General features: G+C 40.5%; 2 protein-coding genes across 6 annotated transcripts in view; one reads left to right on the forward strand and one right to left on the reverse strand.

The window, feature by feature from the left end:
- The first annotated feature begins 1,459 nt into the window (after positions 1-1,459).
- Positions 1,460-5,744, forward strand: LOC104933562 (uncharacterized). Its single transcript, XM_010749054.2, has 5 exons — positions 1,460-1,556; positions 2,185-2,850; positions 3,764-3,850; positions 4,571-4,762; positions 5,070-5,744. The coding sequence occupies exons 1-5, from the start codon at positions 1,484-1,486 to the stop codon at positions 5,255-5,257; spliced, it is 1,206 nt and encodes a 401-aa protein (XP_010747356.2). The 5' UTR covers positions 1,460-1,483; the 3' UTR covers positions 5,258-5,744.
- A 4,025-nt stretch (positions 5,745-9,769) lies between these two features.
- LOC104933560 (nucleosome-remodeling factor subunit BPTF) overlaps positions 9,770-21,373 on the reverse strand; it is a 43,837-nt gene continuing 32,233 nt past the window's right edge. For 4 of the 5 annotated variants that reach the window (XM_027282529.1, XM_027282528.1, XM_027282530.1 and 1 more), the window contains 7 exons: positions 19,720-19,945; positions 19,236-19,561; positions 18,516-18,689; positions 18,135-18,327; positions 16,478-16,562; positions 14,346-14,532; positions 9,770-12,082 (listed from right to left, as the gene is read on the reverse strand). In XM_027282529.1, coding sequence (XP_027138330.1) covers positions 12,046-12,082; positions 14,346-14,532; positions 16,478-16,562; positions 18,135-18,327; positions 18,516-18,689; positions 19,236-19,561; positions 19,720-19,945 — 1,228 coding nt within the window. In that variant the 3' untranslated portion in view covers positions 9,770-12,045. Of the gene's footprint in view, positions 12,083-12,559; positions 13,067-14,345; positions 14,533-16,477; positions 16,563-18,134; positions 18,328-18,515; positions 18,690-19,235; positions 19,562-19,719; positions 19,946-21,373 lie in introns of those variants that run through there. The other variant, XM_027282531.1, reaches the window with a different exon arrangement.

A 21,373-nucleotide genomic window follows, 5' to 3' on the forward strand; every position in this document is an offset into this window, starting at 1 on the left:
CATTAAAGGTCCAAGTGTGTAACATTAAGGGATTTCTGTTTGCAGAAATGGAATATATTATTTGTAACTATGTGTGTGAATTAGTGAATAATCATCTGAAAATTATGTTTGTGTTACCAAAGGATGAGTCTTTTATCGGCAGACAGGCCACCATGTCAACTATCCTGTTTACAGTGGCCCTGAATTGTCAATTTAAACTTTAGCTCTAGATAGGTAGACAGAAACTCTAGACAGTAACAAGTAACAAAGCAGCATGGGTTCATTAATAATGATGTGAACCTCAACTATCCATGGCATCAAGGATCAAATAAGTTAAAAGAACCAACATTTACAAAGAAACAGTTCTGCCCATTATTTAACTGTATTATTATATTATTATTATTTAACTTCAGCATTAAATCCCTTATTCAGCAAATAAGAGAAAGCAGCAGTAGAAATGATTTCTGATTTAAATTTTGATTGATGCCTTGCATGTGTCCAGGGTTTTTTAATCGTTTTATTTACACTGTAGCTCTGGATATTGAAATGGAACACTGGACATCTTAGTACTGGCATCAACACGAATTGGTGAAAAGCTAATAAGGTCTTTGCAAACAAATAACATGGATATAAAAACAAATATATAAAACATATATCATAATATGAAATAGAAATGTAATAAAAAATATAATTAAATTTAAAAGTCCTTAAAAGTATTTGACTCCCTGGAGCTGTATTATAAGTAATCCTTTCTCTCACACATTTTTATAAGACAAGGTATCTTTTTTAATAATTTCTTCAGATTATTGGTGAAAAACAAGTGTGCCAGCACATTCATGCTGATTGCCATTTGCAACAGTATTTATACCACTTATTGGTGATTTAAAGCTATTATTAACTAGAAATATAAAACACTGAACAGTTGGGAAAAAGAGATAAATAATGACCTCAATGGCTTTCCATACAGGTTTGACAAATTTAGTGATATGTTGCCGTTCCTCACTATGATCACCAGAGGACAGTAAAGACTCATGATTAAATACACTCAGGTCAGCCTCACCTCCACCTGGCATTAAAGCAAGCTAATGTAAGTAAAATAAATTGTTAGCAATTGCTCTGAAGTCTGAGTGTGTTTTATATTGTCAATCAACATTTCCAACAAACAAGCAAGCAAATAAACCATCACTAAATAGGTAACAGCTAAGCTGATACCAAAAGGTAATTTAAGTTCTAAAATTAAAAAATCCTACTTGGTAAACAACACAGGATATCCACACAGAGTCACATTTTCCCTCTTTTTTGTAAACAACAATGGGAGCCTTTTTAGGACCCATTTATGAATGAAAGGAGTGTCCTGTCAAAGTGTTTATTTCTGCGTTAGGGACGTCCCACCACCTTCTTTTCCACCCCATCCCGTCTCATTCCTGAGCAGCCCATATAAAAATCCCAGGAATCCCAGCTCTGTAGCAGACCTTAACGTTTGTGTCCACACTGAACATCCAGGATGGCAGGGATTATTCTGTTTCTCTTGCTTCTTGGTGTTCCTCTTTACAAGACAGAGGAGCATGTTGTCAATGGTGAGTGTAAACATTTTTTGCATCATGAAGAATGGATTTGTAGCTTTGTACATTTTTATGTGAGATGATTTATGTGTGAAAAACTTATTTTCTTATAGCTACACGCTGACTTTTTAAAATTAGACCTATTAATTCTACAAGTCGCATTAAATAAACCACAACAGAGAATGCTTTTGTGGTTTATTTAATGTTTACCAATGTGGAGCGTTGTATCTCCCCAGTACAATATCCATTACATCAGTGTAATTATATTATTTGTCAAAAAATGTTATTTTAAAAAGGTCAGTCTGAGATAATTTTGTCTGCAGAGTTGTCACATTTGGAGTTATTCCTAAACATATTGTAATTTAAACAAATATCTTCTTATCAGGTTAGATCATCATACTGTAAAATAAAGTGTAAAGTTGTCATGATGAATGTTACTGATGAACTCTAACTGAAGTAGTAACACAAACAAATTTAATACTTCATTAACTGAAAATAAGAAACATCTAACAGCATGAAATATTTAAAGTTACAAGGAACATCATGAACTTAAATAAATCCATTGTTGTAGCTTATGTTTTACATGAATCTCTCAAAATGAAGGAAATGTTTCTAAGGAGCAACTTTTTCTTTGTCAACCCAGAGCTGTACACACTGATAGAAAAGGGTCAGACCAGCTTTGTGGATCCAGCTCCGAGTAACCAGAGTCGGTTAGTGGTAAAAGAGCCTTCCTTGCCCATCAATGAGCTTCTAGAGAAGAGCAGCAAGACCAGCGAGTCCAAATTCACCCTCCATCCTCTACCCTCTGCTGTCTGGCCAAAGCACAGTGACCTGGCCCCCATCCCTCGCCACCACAGTCCCCACAACAAGAGCAAAAAGGGCCCCAAGAGTGACCGTCTTGTAGAGCACAACAGTGAGAAAACTAGAGGAGAAGTTGCTGGTTTGCTTCCAAAAACACAGCTGACAGGAGCTACAGCTACTGCCACCAGCAACCGCACTGTGCAGAAAACCAACCAGGACACCCAGTCCAACATCAGTCCTCCACAGCAGAGCGAACCAGACGGACACCCAAACTCCAGAAACAGGGGTCCACCCCACATACAGCCTCAGGCTCAGCCTCACCAACCAGGCAACTCCCCACGCAGAGATCCCCCAAACCGACGGCTGGACCCAGAGGAGAACAGGCCGGGGAAGTCCAGTCTATATCAGTCAGGTATCGGTGCAGCAACCAGGAACAACAGCCGCCCCCCTGTCGTCTTCAACCGGCGCTCCTCCAGCTTGCTTTACCAGTTCGACATCCTGAGGCGAGGTATGGGTGGCTTTGTTCCTGACCTTGAAGCACAACCTGTGTATTAATACAGGGTGTCCATATATTCAGGATCTTTGATGTAAAATGTTTAAACCCCCCTTTGGGATTACATTAGTTTAGCCGTCTGGGAAAACCTTTGATACTCATCATCACAGTATTTATTGGCAGTAATAATCTGTGCATTCTGACCTTTAATATATGGTATCACACAATCTCAGTGACTCAAACCAAAGACATGTTTGTATAAGTCACTTGAATACAATTAATAAACCCAGGCTTATTCTAACATTTTATCATAAAAAGCACAATGAGTGTATTTTACTTCGGTCCTGACACTACAGAATTACCTAAATGTTTTTAAAACAAAAAGAGATCCTATAAATTCAGATTTGTTGGTGGCCTGTGGGTTCAACAAGCTGACCATGTCACTCTCCACTGTCTACTATCTAATTAAGCCTAGAAAAATACCCCATAAAATACCTAAAACATAGAGTTCATAGAGTTCACACAGAGAGTGATAATGACAGTGATGGTTTTTACCCTTCCACTGGTAGTTAGTGAACACCCCTTGCCACTAATTACAACCACTTCCCTCAAATCTGGCAGTCAGTGTCTCCCTTTGTGTGCAGTCTTTTGGAAGCGAGAGATTGTTATGAAACTGATTCAAAGCAAGTGAGAAGGTTCTGATATTGTAATTAAGATGGGAATTGTAACATGGATGTGATCCCATCACACATACCACCTCCTCCTGCCCCATGCAGAGGAATGCGACGCCTGGGTTTTGTAATGACAACCTTGTCCTTTTCTAATGACGCTGGAATGAGAGTCTGGCTCCGTACGAGGCATGGCAGACAATCACTTTTTTTTCTTGCCGTCCCTCCAACCTATCCTCTGCTTGTCTTTTTCTCTGCAGAGTCCGACTTCACACATGATGCCTTCTGCATGAGCGAATGCAGGAAGGAGAAAGAGGAGAGAGAGTATTATTGCTACAGTGAGTTTGGTATGTATCCACTGAGAGACAAAGATAGTTTGCCAAAGGTAGAGGAATAAAAGTAAAGTCAACATTGTGTACATAGATATTAAGACTATAAGTAACAATTTAAAGGAATAGTTCTTGATTGATACCACTCTCATGTATGTAGGCTCAATAAATATGAAGTCGTGGCCAGCAGCCAGTAAGCTTAGCTTAGTGTGAAAACTGGAGGAAACAGATATCCTCTGTTTAGCATGTTAAAGCTCAATGAATACATTACATCTTGTATCGTGTGTCAAATTTGTACAAAACCAAGGTGTAGACACATTCATAAATAGTTTTATGTAATTTTATGAAGTCTCTGCTTGTTGCCTGGCAGCCTTACAGTGACTTTCGTCTGCCACATAAACCCTGTAAAAACTTTTTTGTACAATTTAAATAAACAATATATAACATGTTCATTTGTGAGCTTTAGGGTTTTTTTTGTTTGTTTGTTTGTTTTGGGCAGAGCTAGGCTAGCTATTTCCCCCCATTTCAAGTCTTTATGCTAAGCTAAGCTAAGCTAATTGGCTGCTGCTGTAGCTCAATATTTACAATATAGACATGAATGGTATCAATCTTCTCATCTCACTCTTGGCAAGAAACAAACATATTTCCAAGAATGTCAGAAATCTTAGATCTCAGATTCAGTGTGCGATATGCATATATATGATTTTCCAACGTATGTTTTTCATGTCGCTTATTCAGCTATCAATGGGATAGTTCACGACATCGATGTGGTTCGTAAAGGAATACGGCTCATTACACTGATGGTGGGCAGCGATGGCTTCTACAAGATGAGTCGTCTCTATGTGACGCCAGACAGCTTTTTTTTCAAAGTTCGCCTTCTTGTCCTGGACACCTACAGGTGCAGCAAGCCATGCCCTGACATCAAGCTTGGTGAGTGCAGTGAGGTTGCTCGGAAGCCTCATAAAATGAAATATTAAAATGTAGATTATTCACTTTGTTGTACGATTCATGCTTAGATCAGATTTAAGAAAGGAGTTGTATATTACGGGACTTGCATGCAGAGTTTGAAGTAAGTGTCATACCCATAAATTCAGTAAAGTATTCCCATGTGGGTTGTGGGATTCTGTTTTCCCTGAATTCAGCAAAGAAACAACTACTTTGTTTAGTGGAAACATGAAAACTGCTCGAATGTGCACATTTTCAGTCACTTCAACATTTCCCCTTTTTTGTTCCCAAGGGACCAGATACATAATAATGGGCCAGATCTACCACCGGAGGCGCCATCTTCCCAGTGACCTCCTGAACCTACTTGGCGGCAAACTGAAGCCCGGAGACGGCCTCCTGCGAAGTAACAGCTACGTGAAGAGGTTCAACAAACGAAGGCACCAGAAAGCTCTGGAGGCCACCCGCTCCAGGTGTAGGTGAAGCAAAGATGTGACTATTACCCCCTGCTGCAGGGGAAAAGACATTGCAGCTTACGTGAACTGATCATAACTAACCCCTCAGTATTGTGCAAGACAGAAGACATTTTGCGGAAAGCATGGATTTATTTTCTTATGGACTGCTATGATGTATCATAATTCGGGGAGAGCTTTTCTACTGATCTGTAAAGTTCCTGAAGTACTGACTTGCGGTCTCTTTGATAGAAAACACAAGCAGCTTCAATTAAATGGATCTTCCATGATCATTTTGTAATGTTTGAGGCATCAAAGAAGGGCTTCCCTTCAGCTCTCTATCATTTTTCTCCTCATTCTTTCATGGCTGGTTCATGAAGTTCCTGAATTGGAAAGGTATCAATCTGGCTCAGTTTTAAAGGGAAATTTAGCTCTGTAGCATGCCTCTGTCCATTTAGCATAGAATTTGCCTATTTTATCATCTTGTATCACCATTTACATCTGCATTGTTTTTTTTGTTTTTTTCATGTACATTTACAAAACCAATATTTGTACTGAGAGAGACGCATTGTAAGATTGAGCCTCCTTATTCCCACCATAATCCAAACACACATGAGTCTGCATACAGACAGGTCATTGGTGTTTTCTGAGTAAGTTCAAAACATGCTTCCTTTTTTAACATTTGAACACTAGATGCAAATCAACACCTTTACATGTATTTTCCATACAAAGAGTTGTTAAGGACATTTTAGGGACCTTGGATCTTATCATACAGATCATCTAAATTGATATGAAAGCAAAATGTTGTATTGCACTGATTCGTACTATGTAACACCCAACCCCGTGCATGTTGTCACTGTAGTTGCTATTGGCAAGAGGAAATGCACTATTATTGTTACCAAAGGGAGGGAATGAAAAGCATCAACAAGAAGGAGGAGGAGGAGGAGGGCTAAAAAGGGAGAGAGAGAGAGTACAAGACCTTTGCTTGTCATGAGAACGGCTTATTATTCTAACTTTAATTATGTGTCCACGATGAAATATCTGCCCGAGTACACTGGGACATCAAAAGGGGCCTTGCTGAATGAGGAGGGGTGTGTTGTTGTAGGGACTAAGCCATAAATTTAATCGCAGGAATCTGATCCTCTCTGCACCTGGGCACATGACTTCAGAAAAGTGCCTCCATCACAGCTCCTCTTTGGGATGGCTTGTGTTTTCTTGCTTACACATAAACATGTACTCCTCTGGTAAGGCCAAAGCTCAAAAAGAAGTATTTATTTGAAGTATTCAGGCAGGAGAAAGAAAGAGGCGGTGGCAAGGTGGAGGAGAAATAAAGAAGGTTATGTAAAATGACACAGGGAGGGGATTGAAGCAGGACAGGGGGTGTTGGGTCTGTCTTTCCAAAGGGATAGCTTTTTATTTAATCAGAAATCCCTGGCTTGATTGTAGTACAACCCTGAGCTCATGCTTCTTATGAAAGTGAAAAGATTTGCACTGAACACGTACATTGCTTTAATATACATGAACCCAATAAAAATGTTTATTTGTTTTGTACTCAACGACCCTGTAAGGATTTTTTTCTGTCTTTAAACCAACCCTTCACTCACGCTATCGCATACATCTGCTCACTGACTGAAACATTGATCCTCATTATCATTACCACTGATTGCATGAGAAGGAGCCCCCAATGTAAGACAGTCTAATTAGAGTTTAACAACCGAGGTCTCTGTCTGGCCTCAGGGAAGAGGTACTGACTTGGGAACTTGGACGTTGAGGCAGGGCTAAGCCTCTTTTCTCCTCCTCTGTCCGTCTGTCAGCTGGGCCGGTCAGTTCCCAGGCTCGAGGAAGCCTCTATCTGGGATCAGCGCTGGAGGGAACAGATGCAGGCAGGCAGGATCAGGAGCCTGCTCCACATCTTGGCTACTATCGCAGCAGGAGGACATTCCTCATTACGGAGGATGTAAAGGAGGAGAAAAAAAAACAGGGGGAGGTGGGAATATCTCTAAGTTGCTTCCTGTGTGATAGCCCCCAAGCCAGAAGGGGGGAGTGAGAGAAAAAGGCAATGATGATGGAATGAAACAACGTGGTGCTTGTGGTCATCTACAGTGCTTTCAGCGTCTGCGCAAGCCTCTGGATCCATTTAGTGGTTTGAGTGGGGAGTTTAGAGAGGGAGGTGGGGAAGAAGCGTGTGAGAGGAGAGTGAAAGGTCAACCTTGGAGGTGGCTTTTATGTGTCATGTTGGTAATGTGATCACAGTAAGAGTTTGTGTGCATGTGTTGAAGGTCATGACCTTGTCCTTCAACGCTCACTAGTCCACACATATTTCACTCAAAGCGCTGGATAATTGAGTTAAGTCGAGGGGTTGAACTTGGTGTGTAGGGCCGGATTAACTTATTACAGGGCGTCGGTGCAAAAATTAGCTGTGAAACCAACAGCTGATTTACTATCACCAGCCATGCTAGTGGCACTGTCAGGCTAATCAGCATGCTAACATTCGCCTACAATAACAATGCTAACGCGCTAAAGCAACGTTGTGTAACTTTTGTACCATAAAATAACAGCTTTAAAATTATTTCAATGTTTCACTGACATGTAATCAGATGAATGGCATCTCTGTCATTCCCACTCTGCCCCCCTGTACGATCACCGGCGAAAACTACATAATGCCTTACGGCACACATCACCAACTATTTTACTTATTTTGGTGAAACTGGATCACATTTTATGGAGAAAATGTTTTCTGGTTTCCTGATGTCCCCCACCTGCTGAGCATCAACTCTGTGTTTAACAAAGTTTCCTGATAGGCGGTAAAGTAAACTGCTGCAAACTATAGCTGCTGTTAGCTAATGTTAGAACAGTTTGTTAGCTGGGCTGTCCGGACTCTGAGCTCAAAGCACTGGGAAATTGTTAGTGTTTGCGTTTAGGACTACCAGGAAAAGGAGGTTTTCAGATCCAGGGCCTGAGTGAATGCTGATGGGGAGTGGAGCTGGTGTCGTGCCAGAACCAGAGCTGGACACATCAAGGCCAAAGACTGAAAAGGACATTGATGGAAGCTTGGAAGAGAAAAAGAGAGTGACTGAACAAGAAGCCTACGGACAAGAGTAAATTTGGGACTGACTGACTTAGTTGTTGGTGAGAGCTTTTCAAAATAAAAGGTAAGGAATATAGTAAATATTACTACTATTACTATGTCTTGTATTGTTGCATTAGCTTAATGTTTGGCTGTTAGCAAACTTTTCGAGCCACTAATTTTTCATCATAAGTAATATAATCAGGACAAACACGATATGTCCATATTTACAACAGTGGTATTGCACTTTGGAGGTGCTAAACTGCAGAAATACCAATTTTTATGCAATGTAGCTTTAAGTGGTTATGTTTATACCATGGTCACCATCTTAGTTTGGTGTGATAGCATACTATCACTTGGCGATTAGCAATGAACCAAATAACAACTGAGGCTGATGGGAATGTTAGTTTTGTATAATTTTTCGGTCATAAACATTACAATCTATCTTTCTGGGGGCTTGAATGTGTGTCGGAAAATTTCATGGCAATCCAGCCTACAGTTGTTGAGACATTTTGATCGAACCCACAAATGTGAACCTCATGTTTGTGCTAGAAGAAATGTCAGAGGATCACCAAAGACATTATCACGATCCTCTGGGAACTGAATGTTTGTACAAAATTCCATGTCAATCTATCAAATTGTTTGTTGAGATATTTCACTCTGGACCAGAGTGGTGGACCGACCGACCAACCAACTACAGATAGATAGATAGATCAACATTTCCTGATGCATTTGCCTAACCTTAGTCTGTTTCAAAACATTTTCTGTATTTAAAGTGACATACAATAGCAATGTCAGAAGAAGTCTGTATAAGGGTATCCCTCAAGGTTTGCCTTCTATATGCTTCCCCTTGAGCATACAATGCATAACTTTCCTGATATTTTGGGGCATTAGTTGGTCCTTTTTAAAATGAAAGACAGTACTAGAGTTGAAATTAACAAGACGGAGATGGAACAAAAGTTATGGTAGGACTTGAATCAGGCAGTTCATGGTAGGGCTCTTAACCCTTAAATCATGGGGGGTGCCGCCTAATACGTCATTCTAGGGGTATCTCCTATCACTGATAGGCAGATGGTGTTCAATTATACATCTCATTTAGGACTCAAAATGTAGCAAATTACATATCTACTTCAACCCTTAATTTAATGCTGTTGAAATTATTTCTAATACACCATGGGCACTGACTCATTCATCCTGTCTCGGCAATTACGTGCCTACACGTCTTAGCAAAACATCCCTGGGTAATTTAGAAGTGGTCCAAAAGGTTGCTGCTAAGCTTTTTCCTTAGATTCTTCATGAGGTCTGCTGCGACATCAATCTTGATTTCAGATCATTTATTCACTTATAATGCACAAAACGTTGAGTTGAACATCAATGTGATGCACACTAACAAACTTGGATAGGCATGCATGATGAGGTAAGAAAAACCTTTTCATTGCCTGTAACGAGCAGAGACAACACAACTCTTTTGAAAACTGGTGTCAAAAACATTACTTTATTACCTAGGATGAAATGTCCTATCAAGTACAAAAGAGAATCTCTTCGGAGTTGCCACAATCTGTTAAAAACATAGAGTACTTTTTATCTGCAGTTACGTTTTGTCAACATTACTCAAAAAACTGAGAATTTTTCATTGATATGAATAAATAATACAAGAAATGCAATGTCAATATAGAAGTTATGTTGAACTGGTTGGTTTCTTACAAAAAAAAAGATCAACTCTTTACAAGAGTTAACTGTGTCACTCTACCCCATTCAAAAACTTTATGCTCACAATATGCAGCACTTTTAATATAAAGGGCAATTTCACCTAAATGTAGAGTTCACTTCAATTAAAGAGAAAAAAAAATAGACAGTTAAAATATACAGGTGGGCTTAGTTGCTGGTTCAAAGAGTGAAAAATAAAAGTTTCTACTTCTAAAAATCTTTTTATCTCTACATATTTGGACAGCCATAATTTACAATAGAGATTACAAAGAGTGGATGAAACACATCGTCATCAACAGATTACAAAGTGACGGACATTTTGTGTGAAAGACACACAAACACAGAAAAGAAGACAGAAGCTACATTATCTCTCAACTCTGCTTTCACACAAAGAATTAAGAAAACTTTATGATTGAAACAGAAACGATTGCTTAATTTGAACCTGTTTTCAACAACTTAAAGACAACTGTAATTCTTATGACTGCTCCCCTCCTACAAAACTGATAATCACGGATTACAAAAATGTTCCCAAACATGCTAAAAATGCAGCTATAAAATTTTCATACAAACCCCACGATACAAAGACTCCCCAGTCCCCACTCAAAGTTTACTCCCAGACATGCTGCCGCAGACCGCAACATAACTGAGTTGATGCTGAGTGGAAAAGTCCATTATCCAATTACTTAACCATGCTTTGAGGGCGAGTTGAGAGACATATGTGAGCCAACCTGTCAACGTCAATGAAATACGCTGGAAGAAGTGGCTGATAGATAAGGGGAGAGAGACTTACAGACTCAGCCATTGACAGAAACAAGAGCTTTGACGAGACAGTGTGTGCATGGAGGGAGGTACAGTACATGTGGGTTAGTTAAGCCTTGGACAAGTTTCATCTTCCCTGAAGGCCTAACAGTCTTGTTTCCTTGCTTCTTGTGCTTGACCTTTTGAGGGACAAAAGGTCAAGTTAAAAAAAAGGACCACAGAGCTAGTTAGCATTTTTCACAATACAAAATGGAAAAAGGTCTGAGGAAGGGCAGGATGTGGTGGGTGGGATGGCCTGACCTGGGTGTTTCTCTCTGGAAATCAACATGAAAGTAACACAGCACCATAGACAAAATGAAGACCACTGGATGAGTGCAGTCTATGCCCAAATGTGATGATGTTGATCCAACAGAAAAGTGAATCTCCTGATTATTATTTTCAGAAATTGAGCTTCTATTACAAATGGAACATCTCAGTATCAGGTTACCATGATAGGGAATGTACAGTCAGATTTTATGTGCCATGATGTGGGTTTTATGAGACCGGGTCAAGCTCCGTGCAGGGCTACACACCTGAGGGTATAGGCAATATAACTGGGTGCAGTGGAGATGGGTGCGATACTGGTTAAGTTGTCTGATGGGGGACAAAGGGCGACGTTTGTACAGCGCCAATATAATGCTGCTTTCAAAGTCAAATATGAGGAGAATGAACTCTTGTACATGGATGGGATGACCGCAGCTTCAAGCATAAATACAATTGGCATTTCAGTTTTCTTTTAGACCTCATGAATATTTTCTTTTGAGGCAGGGACTTTAATGGGATGTTTGTGTCATAAAAACAGGATGAAATGAAAGTTGCACCTCTGAGTGGGAAGATCAAAGCTGACCCTTTGCTTTGAAAGACAAACAAAAATAGCGATCAGCTTGAGAATGAACACAGCTCTTCCAAGAGTCTGATGCTGCCGTGAGATCAGACTGCCACTGAACTTCCAACCAGCAAACTCATCGTTTCCCATCTGGATCTTTCTTCTTGTGGATGGGATGGTACGCTTGCTGGTACGAATGGCTGTTGGGATGTAACAGGCTGCCAAACAGGGTCCGGGGGGCGCCCCTGCGGACTTCTCTGCCATTATGTCCCAGTGATACTTTGGATGAAAAGGATTTTTCTCTCCCTTTTAGCACTGCAATGGAGGTGTTGGAGGTTGGGCGAGCTGAGCCTGACTTGGACCACAGGGCTTAATCATTCAGAGGAAACCACAAGGCCTGTCTTTTTGATTTTAGGAGGAGCTAAGAGGCTGCTGATTGTAGTTTGTTGTTATGAGACCTACAGAGATGGGCAAAGAGAGGAGGAAGAAAACAGTTGGAAAACTTCTTGTTGTTTCTTTTTTTTTTTTTATTAAAAGCTTTACAATATGACAAAAATATGCACTAGGGGAAATACAAAAAAAACAAACAAAACAAAAACATGTATTGGATGCCAGTGGGTCAGACACTTTGAGACCAAGCAGCCATGTTGGTGAAATGTTATCGAAGTGTATGATGTGATGTCAGCCCAACAGTGTATATACAAGGACTTTTTTTTTTTAAACTGGAGACTGTCGAGCTTGCCATATTTAGAACAGGAAAGCTAAACTACATTTTTTCTCCAATCTATCTTTACAGATCCTACCATTATTTCCTTTAGAACATAAAAATAGTCCTTCACAAAAAAGATATAATATGCACATGAAATAGTTATACATGGGTACAGCCAATAAAAATAAACTAATAAATGTTGCATGCTTATTTAAAAAAAAAAAAAATCTCAGCTAAGAAATGAGGTAAAAATGTTCTGCTGCAGCATGTTATGACCAAGATGATGAACAACAGTTCTGTCAAATTAAAAGATAAATTATCTGTGTGGAAATGAAGTCAGATTTCACAATCAACAGCTTTTTGTTTGTTTTTTTCAAAACTGAATCTCTCAAGAAAGAGAAAGACAAACTTCATATTTTGTCTTATATCCAACTGAAACATAAACAAAATATCAGTCATCTGTTGCAAGAATTGTAAGAAAATACATTTTCCCTTGAATGCTTGTGTTACCAACATGGCTGCCATTATTAGACAGTAGAAAGTTTTTTTTTTTCCTTTGCTTCTAAAATAAAAAAGGTTCACACCTACAGTGTGGCGTAATATATGCACTTTCTTACAAAGTTTTTTAACGCTGTTTTAAACAAGTAAAAACAGCAACATCCGGGATAACAAATTATTGTTTTTTTGTTTGTTTTAAGAGTGACCCCGGCACCAAGGAGTTTGACATCACAATCTGCAAGAGAGAGAGAGAGAGAGAGAGAGAGAGAGAGAGAGAGAGAGGGAGAGAGAAAGAGAGAGAGAGAGCGAGAGAGAGGCAGAGAGAGTAGAGAGAGAGAGAGAATGGATGGTGTAAATACACGTGGGTGAAGCACATCACCGTTTTAGGCACATAAAGCTGGATGCGAACCACAAGACTCGTAGAAACTTTGTGTTTAGTATGAATCAACCGGTTGCTAAAATCTTGCAGTGTGCATCCAACCAAAGCAATCACATCTCGCAGTGAGGGCAATGCAGTGAGGTGAGTTTAGGGGCACAACCAGGCAGGAGCGGATAGTGGAGTTATTTGAGCTTATTTGTTGTACGAGGATTAATTGAGCAGAAACAGCTGCTCCCAAACTACAGCAGCAACAGCATGAGAGAGTAGAGCTTTGGTTCTCAGCCTGACCATGAAAAGCCCTGATGCAGCAGGTTTGAGATGAATTAAGCACCAATTTTTCATATTTCCCAAGCTATGCAGTGCAAATTGTAGGGAAACAGTAAAAACTTGGCTTTTCGTGTGGCTTACGTCAGGCTGTTCTGGTTTTAAACTCACTATTCTGCTTGTAATAGATGGTTAAAAAAAAAAATAATAAAAAAATCAAGTCTGAAAATTACTCCATAACTCCACTAAAAAAAAAAAAAGTCAAAGCAGAAAATTCTCCTTTATTAATTGTGAAAGCGACCGAATAGTGAATGAAGATACCACCAACATGTAAATGATCAAGAATGTGACTGAAAGCTCATACAGTGTGCAGAAAATGGTTGAAGTAGGGAAAGTCATGCATTCCTTGCAGTGTCCTAAACAATGCATGCTTTTAAAAGAACACGGAATATCATACATTATTTTTAAAATGGTACACTGTATGTTGGATTTATGTGTGTCAGTGTTTTATGCTGACTTGTTCTGGAGACAGAAGAAGCCTGCTGGTTGCATGAGCATTCAGTCATGACCCAAAAAAGACAAAAAAGTTATTTTCAAATTACTTAAATAGTTTGAAAGAAACACAAGATGGTGAAGGAGGAGTCAATGAACTCCACCTGTGTCTGACGTATTTTTCCCGAAGTTACATTTTATTGCTCTCATTGGTGTCTACAAAACCTCCAAGGTGGTCAGAGGTCAACGTCACAGCTGGAACTGCTAATAACTTGGTCATAGACACTTCCTTCTGCAGGGTGGATGCTCTCTGCCTCCCTTTTCTCAAAGTCACCCAAACATTTTGTGTTTTGTTTCCTCGTCAGTGCCCCCATCTTACCTGCTGGCTTTAAAGCCTTTGAGTTTCTGGACAAAGAAGGTCTCCAGAACCTCGGCACACTGGTAAAAGGGCGAGTCACTGGGGTTGTAGTAGCGGCAGTTGTCGAAGATTTTGGTCATGTCCGCTACGAACTCTGTCAGCTTTACATACTCGCGCTTCTGTAACCTCTCCTCCATGGTGGAAAGGTCTAAGGGGATTTTAAAAAAAAACAACAACAAAACATTTGGTTAACGATTGTATGTATAGTATGTAATAAAGCAAATAAAAAAACCTACAGATACTTGGAAACTCTTGCCAGAGACAAACATCACATATGCAGAAACAGCAGATAAATATCTGGCTTTTCTAATCGACTTTGTTCCACAAATGAGCATGTCTGCTTCAAAGTAATTGCAGCTTATGTGGCATGTGACAGATATTCAAATATGTTTCCTGGGAGCACAGTTCATCACTTTATATGTGACAGCAAAAATCCAAAACCTCTGCCAGCTTTAACCTCGATCTACTCAGCCTTCCAGATCAGTTACTGAGATATGACCGATTTATCATTCCTGAGGAGAGCGTCATTTTCTGAACGTCATTATCCGAGTGTCAAATAAGCGCTTCCAAGTCTGGCTTTCCCATTAAAACGAGCTTTCAGTGTCACCAACCTGGTTAAATCAAGTTAGAAACTGACCAAAATAAGATTGAGTTAGCGAAAAAGCTTCATATAATCTGCTGCTGCCGGTGGTTTGCTCTGCACGGCGTCCCCGGGGCTGCGTTTTAAACAAACATATCCGACTCTTAACCTCCTTAACCCCCACCCAGCTGGCCAAGGACTTACAAACCTCATGGTCAATATCAAAGACCTTCTCTGTCATCAGATTTCATCTAGAAACCCTCTAAAAAAAAAACGACCAACGGCTGTAGCTACACCAGCCAAATGCTCCTTTTTCTTTTTTTGAAACCAACAAGGTCTTTTTCTTGCGGTGGAAGGAAGAGGGGAGGACTAGAGTTTCCAGGACTGGGCCAACAGGAGCTAAGTGTGGGGCTGGTCCCTTTCCACAGGGAGCCCGGCAGACCCGGACCAGCTCATTAACGGTTTGTTTGTGTGGAAGTTCAAAAAGGCCCTGTTGACGCAAGTCCCCATTTACATGGCCGGTTTGATCTGAGTTGGAGGGCTTCCTCTCTGCTGGTCTCCTGATGTGTTTTCAGGTTGAAGATATAGAGACTGGGTGTTACTTCCAGTGAGAAGCTGCAGCTTCATAATTGCCTCAAGCTATTAAGAAATGAAAAAACAGTACTCCTGAGGCCATTTCATCTTCCAAGTAGGGATCCCAAACCAAGTTTTGGTAATTCAATATTGGGTATCCGCTGATTCTATTTTCCTACATAGAAGAGCCACAAAGTGCAACACTAAAGGTTTGCCAATCCGCAAAAGATACATCAGAGATATGATGTTTCAAGAGCAATGCATTCAAAACAAATACAGCCTTGACCACTGCCTTCCTTAAATAGGTTTAAATAACATTTTATCTTGTGTCGTTTAGTTATTTTGTCTGATATGATCTAGGGCCGCAACTTTATTGATTATTTTCACTGTCAGTTAATACGACCATTGGATGGCTCCATTAATCATTTATCATGCTTTTAAAACTTTGAACATTTTCCAAAAGCCCAAGGTGACATTTCTCCACAAGTCCAAACAAGTTTTTTTTTTTTTAATAAATAAAAGGATGATGAATGAAAACAAAAGTACAAAAAGCACATTAATCAGCTTCAAGTACTGAAGGTACGCTGTGGAAAATAGTCACAACCTGAGCACATGCAATTGTTTAGATGGTACTTTAGATTTGTATTATTAAATACAAACTCAAAAGGCTATTAACAGGAAACTGCTGGAAAAAAGCTTCTATTATAAAAGTCAGAAAACTTAATATGTGTACAAATAGAGGAACTCAATGGCATGAAGAACACAGAAGAGGCTTGGGTCCAGAGTAGCTGCTGGCCCAAATAGGACTGGAGGCTGATTACTATTCTTGGATACAGTAGCTGCGAAACAAATACCTTGTTGTCTGTATTCATCATTGTGTTTGTGTGTAATGTGGACAAATATATATATATATTTTTTACACATTTTTTCCTCCACTCACCCATTGGTTCCTTGATAACCCTGTAGTAGTCTGGGGCATCATTTGTGTCCACTGGCTCCAGGAACGGCCATGCCATTTTATGTGCCTGCAGAGGAGAGATGGACAAAAAAAAGGAGAGATAAAGAGAAAGACGAGACACTTGAGAAAGCTGAAACCAATGAAGAACAACAAACAACACCATGAAAATGACACTGGGAGCAGGTGGGTCAACACAGATGTTTTCTCTTGCCGTCTTCCCCACTTCTATCTCTCTCTCTCTCTCTCTCCCCCTTTTCTCACACATACACAGACAGACCACTGGAGAGAGGAGGAGAAAATGAGAGGAGAAGAGGTAGGAGGAGGAAAAGAAAAGAGAGGGAAGCTAGAAAAAAATGTTGAGGCCAGGCAGCTGTCCAAGTAGCGCTCCGGGGAGCTGAACCCATCAGATAAGAGGGACACAGAGGACTTTTGTTTGCTGCTTTTACATGACGAGGAGCTGTGTTAGAGTTCAGTCTATCGCTTGTAATAAAACTACCACAACAGTACTGCTGCTTCAGATACTGCTGAGAGTGCTTGTGTACCTGTACAGCAAATGTGCAGAGATGTAGTAGTTAGGGATGTAAGGATACACTCAACTCACGACTTAATGCGGGTCACGATTTTTTGTTCACGATACGATTTTTTCACGATTTTTTAAAATCAAAATGAGCTACAGACAAATTATGACCAAATAAAATTATTATATTATACTTTTTATTTGTAGGAAAAAAAAATCTTTCTTTACAGAAACTCTTAAACAGTTTGTGTTCTTATAAAAAGTGCAACTTACATCTTAAACAACAAAACACATGACAAATATCTGCTTTCTTTAGAAACAATCTCACAGTAAACTGCTGTTAACTGGTGTGATGTGTAGTTTTCGCTCACGAGGTGGCGTAACCAGAGCTCTAAATTAACTTTTTTGATCACCAGCCAATGTGGCTAGTAAGTTTTGTACATAACAATAAAATAAAAACATTAAAACTTGCGAGCAGCACGCGTCATTTTCACACAGAGCACCTCGAGTGGCCGGAAGTCAGACACAGAAAAAGCAAAGAGAATCCAGTGGATTTTCAAAATTAAATACCCCGTGCAAACTGCTGGTCGTAAAAACAGACAAAATCGAAACTAATTAACTACGTAGCATATTTACACATGTAGAAGCATGTTTAGAAGGGAAACACCGGGAAAATGTCCAAATCTGAGCAAGTAAACAAAGTCTGGCGGGCTAAGCGCTCGCTTCTGAAACACTCCCGGTGGGGTTTGAAGTCGCGTGTTTGACCAGTGAGAGCATGCGCTGTGTGGGTTCCCATTCGCCAAGAATCGCGATTAATTTTTTCTGTCAACTGATGCGAGTCGTCACGCATTTGTACAGATTTTTAATCATGTCACGATGCATCGTTACATCCCTAGTAGTAGTAGTAGAGCATAAACCTCCCCAAAATATCCATTATTCGTTTGCAAAATACAGTTTGAATTGATTTATAGGCTTGGCTTGTAAAAAAGTACCATTGTTTCTTTCTTACTGTAGTGTTTTGCACCTGGGATGCCACGCAAGTGAAATTTTCTTGCTTTTTTTACTCACTATACAGACTGGAAGCACATGTGTTTGTGCAGCTACAATTAAACTGCTGTTTACTTGTAAGGAACGCAGAGTTCTCCGCAAGCCTTCATAGTCCTTGTCAGTGAGCGGCGTGAAGACCGTCATGGCGTCCTCCGTCGACTGGCACTGTGGGCACACGTATTCATCGATGTGGTTGGCCTCGCTCTGCAAGATTCCCACACAGCGACCATGGTACCAGTTCTGGCATCGGTCACAGCCAATGTAGAACCTGGAAAAACAGGAAGTACTCACTTTTAGTTGTGACACAGGGCCATTTCGTGTTTTCACATTCTGGATTCATATTTAATGGATATTTAACATGCACTGTCAACACTGTTGAATAGTTTACAGTTTGGTTAACATTGTAACATGTACGCAGAGTGACAACACAAAACACACAGTCGTGCATCTCCTTACTGGGACTCATCGTATGGCGTCTGACAGATGCAGTACAGCTCTTCTGTGCTGCCCTCCTGGCCCCGTTTACACTCCACACAGATGTAGTCGTCCATCTTCTTGGCCTCCTTCTCTGTGATACCCACGCATTCTCCGTGATACCAGTTAGTACACAGGTCGCAGCCAATGTAGAACCTGTACAGAGAACACTGATTGTCACTCATGTATAACAGTAGACACTGACACTAGTCTTTTTTAAAAAACATATCAAACGGCGTTGTGTTTTAAAAAAGGGGTCTGGAAAGAGCTGACACTTAAACACCAATAACTTTAAATGAATTGCCATCTTTCATCCTAATATTGATTCTACAACCAGTGCTTCCTTACAGGCTGAATGAATGCTCTACACTTGTTGCTGCAGTCTGGAGGCTTGTGTTTGAACAGTCAGCAGAGCTTAGTACAGTAAACTCTCCCCTTATCACTCCTTGACCATTGGAAAATACAGCCTCAGGACATTTTGGAACCAAAAGTAGAACTACATTTGTACAGTTGAAATTCAAGTTTCTGAGTTCCCACAAAGGTGGATGGAAAATTTCCACCAGTCAAATGGGCCATTAGATTTTTTCCCCCCTTTCTCTGGCAATGCTTTATTTTAAATAGTGTTTACTCTGCTTACTACTGTCACGCCTCCTCCCATGGGTAATAAAATTTCAAAGAGTATTCAAGTAAACGTCATCGTACTTGGTCTCGTCGTACGGCGTCTTGCAGATGCAGTAGAGCTTGGTGTCCTTCTTAGTCTCCTTGGTGCTCGTCGTCAAGATCATCTTCTTCTTCTTGGACTTGGCTGACGTCACAGTCTCCCTCTCCTCCTCCCGTTTCCTCTTGTGTGTGGAGGTGACGGTCGTGGCGAGGTGGTGTTGAGAGGTGATGCCGTGCGTGTGTGGTAGAGTATGTTGCTGCTGGTTGTGGGCGGCCTGGGCGGCGGCGGCCTGGGCGGCTTGGTGGGCTGCAGCCTGAGCCCTCTCCTTCTCCCTCCGCATTCGCAACAGGTCCCTCTTTAGCTCCTCCTGCAGAGTGCAATGTCAGGACAGTGATTAAAATTATATTGTGTAAAGCTTCATGCATTCTTCGGGCAGTTTTATTGTCATTATATACCTCCTTGATTTGAAAATTGATACATTGGGTCACAAATGAATGGACACAGATTTTTCCCCTCACATCATACCTGGGCCTCTAGTTGCAGCTCCTTGTCAAGAAGCGCCCGTTTCTTCAGGATCTCCATCTTTAGGCTCTCTTTGTGCCGGTACAGGAGTGAGGAGAGCTTGCTAGCATTAGCCAACCTCCTCTTAGCCTCCACCACCTCCTCCTTTTTCCTCCTCTTGGCCGCCTGCCTCTCATCCTTGTCTATCCTGTCTAAGATGTATTTCATCACCTGGTTGCATACGATCATCCTGGACAGACACAGAGAAGAGAAGATTGGTAATTAATTACAGATTTATCTCATCTCATGACCTTCTAAGGTTACAGAGGATCATAAATGTATGTTATACAGGATAGTAAAGTACTGTATATTGAGGATAAACAGCCGCTTGAATATAGTAGAAAAATGTATAGTCTTGCCTAAAAATACAACACTGGAAGTAGTCCTCCTTTATCTAATAAGCAACCATGTGTAAAAAGCGCTGTGGCCCATTCAGGGTATTTTTTCTAAACGCATAGAATACACAGCAGTCCTGCTGAGAGAGAAAAGAAGGATAAAAGAGTACGGAGGGAAAGGTTTATCACATATCTGAATCTTAAATTCAGAAAGTGAGCACAGTTGAAGTCACAGAGGAAGAAAGTTATCCCTCTGACACACCAGTGGGCAGGCACAGAGTATTAATCCAAACAATGCTTCAATGTTTCAGAAAGTAAAACCTGCACGGATATTGGCTACTTCAATGATGCAAACATCTAACTTTCCACATGTAAGAAATGGCAGTGTGTGTCAATGAACAATGAAAGCATTTCTCTCAACGCAACTCCTTGAGGGATTCTGGTGGTTCGGTTGTGTAAGCCTTGTAACTACAAAGTCCTGGACTTGTATCCCATCCATATCTGGCTCTAAATCTTTCCTTTCTCTGCTGTGAACTCGCAAATAAAAAAAGGGCTAAAAACACACACAGAAAACTCTCGGAAAGCAAAAGGTTCACTTTTCCCCACAACTTCCACTTGTTCTGCTTGGAAGTGCTTCAGAGATAGATGGTGGTAACTTGACCTGACAAACTGATCACAAAAAACAACAACAAATGTTTTAAAATCCTGAATCTATATGGCGGTTTTCGATCCCTGTGAGAACCAAGTGTTCAGATAAGTCATATTACTGGGCCACGTGTCTTACAGATGTTAGGGGGGTATTTGGTCGTCCAGTGTTTATTTGCATGATACTTTGTGCTTCAGTAGCAGGGGAGTGGAGCGGAGGGTTGAAAAGGGGATATGGTGAGAGATGGACAGATAGATGACGACTGGGAAGCCACGCTGCTCTTGTAAACATGGGAAAGGGAGGAAGAAAGGTCATACAGACAAATTCAAGGTAATTAAAGTGCACATGGGGATTCAGGGTTATGTGTAGGCTTCTATAGTATGTAATCATAACTTCCTGCAAGTCAGAAAGAAAGTAGAAAAATATTAAGCAATAAAGAAGAAAATCTAGAAAAATCTCCATACATATTTTGTCAAATGTCAGTATATTACAGTAAATCTAGATAATTTATGGCTCCATCTCCGTATGTTCGCTCATGTTCGCCAACATTCACAACCGAGATCGAAAACTGTTCAACCACAGAACACTGCGTTCAGTGCACGTTTGTGTGAATAACACACACAAACACGTCCAAGGC

Source organism: Larimichthys crocea, chromosome X, assembly GCF_000972845.2.
Source record: "Larimichthys crocea isolate SSNF chromosome X, L_crocea_2.0, whole genome shotgun sequence".
Classification (NCBI taxonomy): domain Eukaryota; kingdom Metazoa; phylum Chordata; class Actinopteri; family Sciaenidae; genus Larimichthys; species Larimichthys crocea.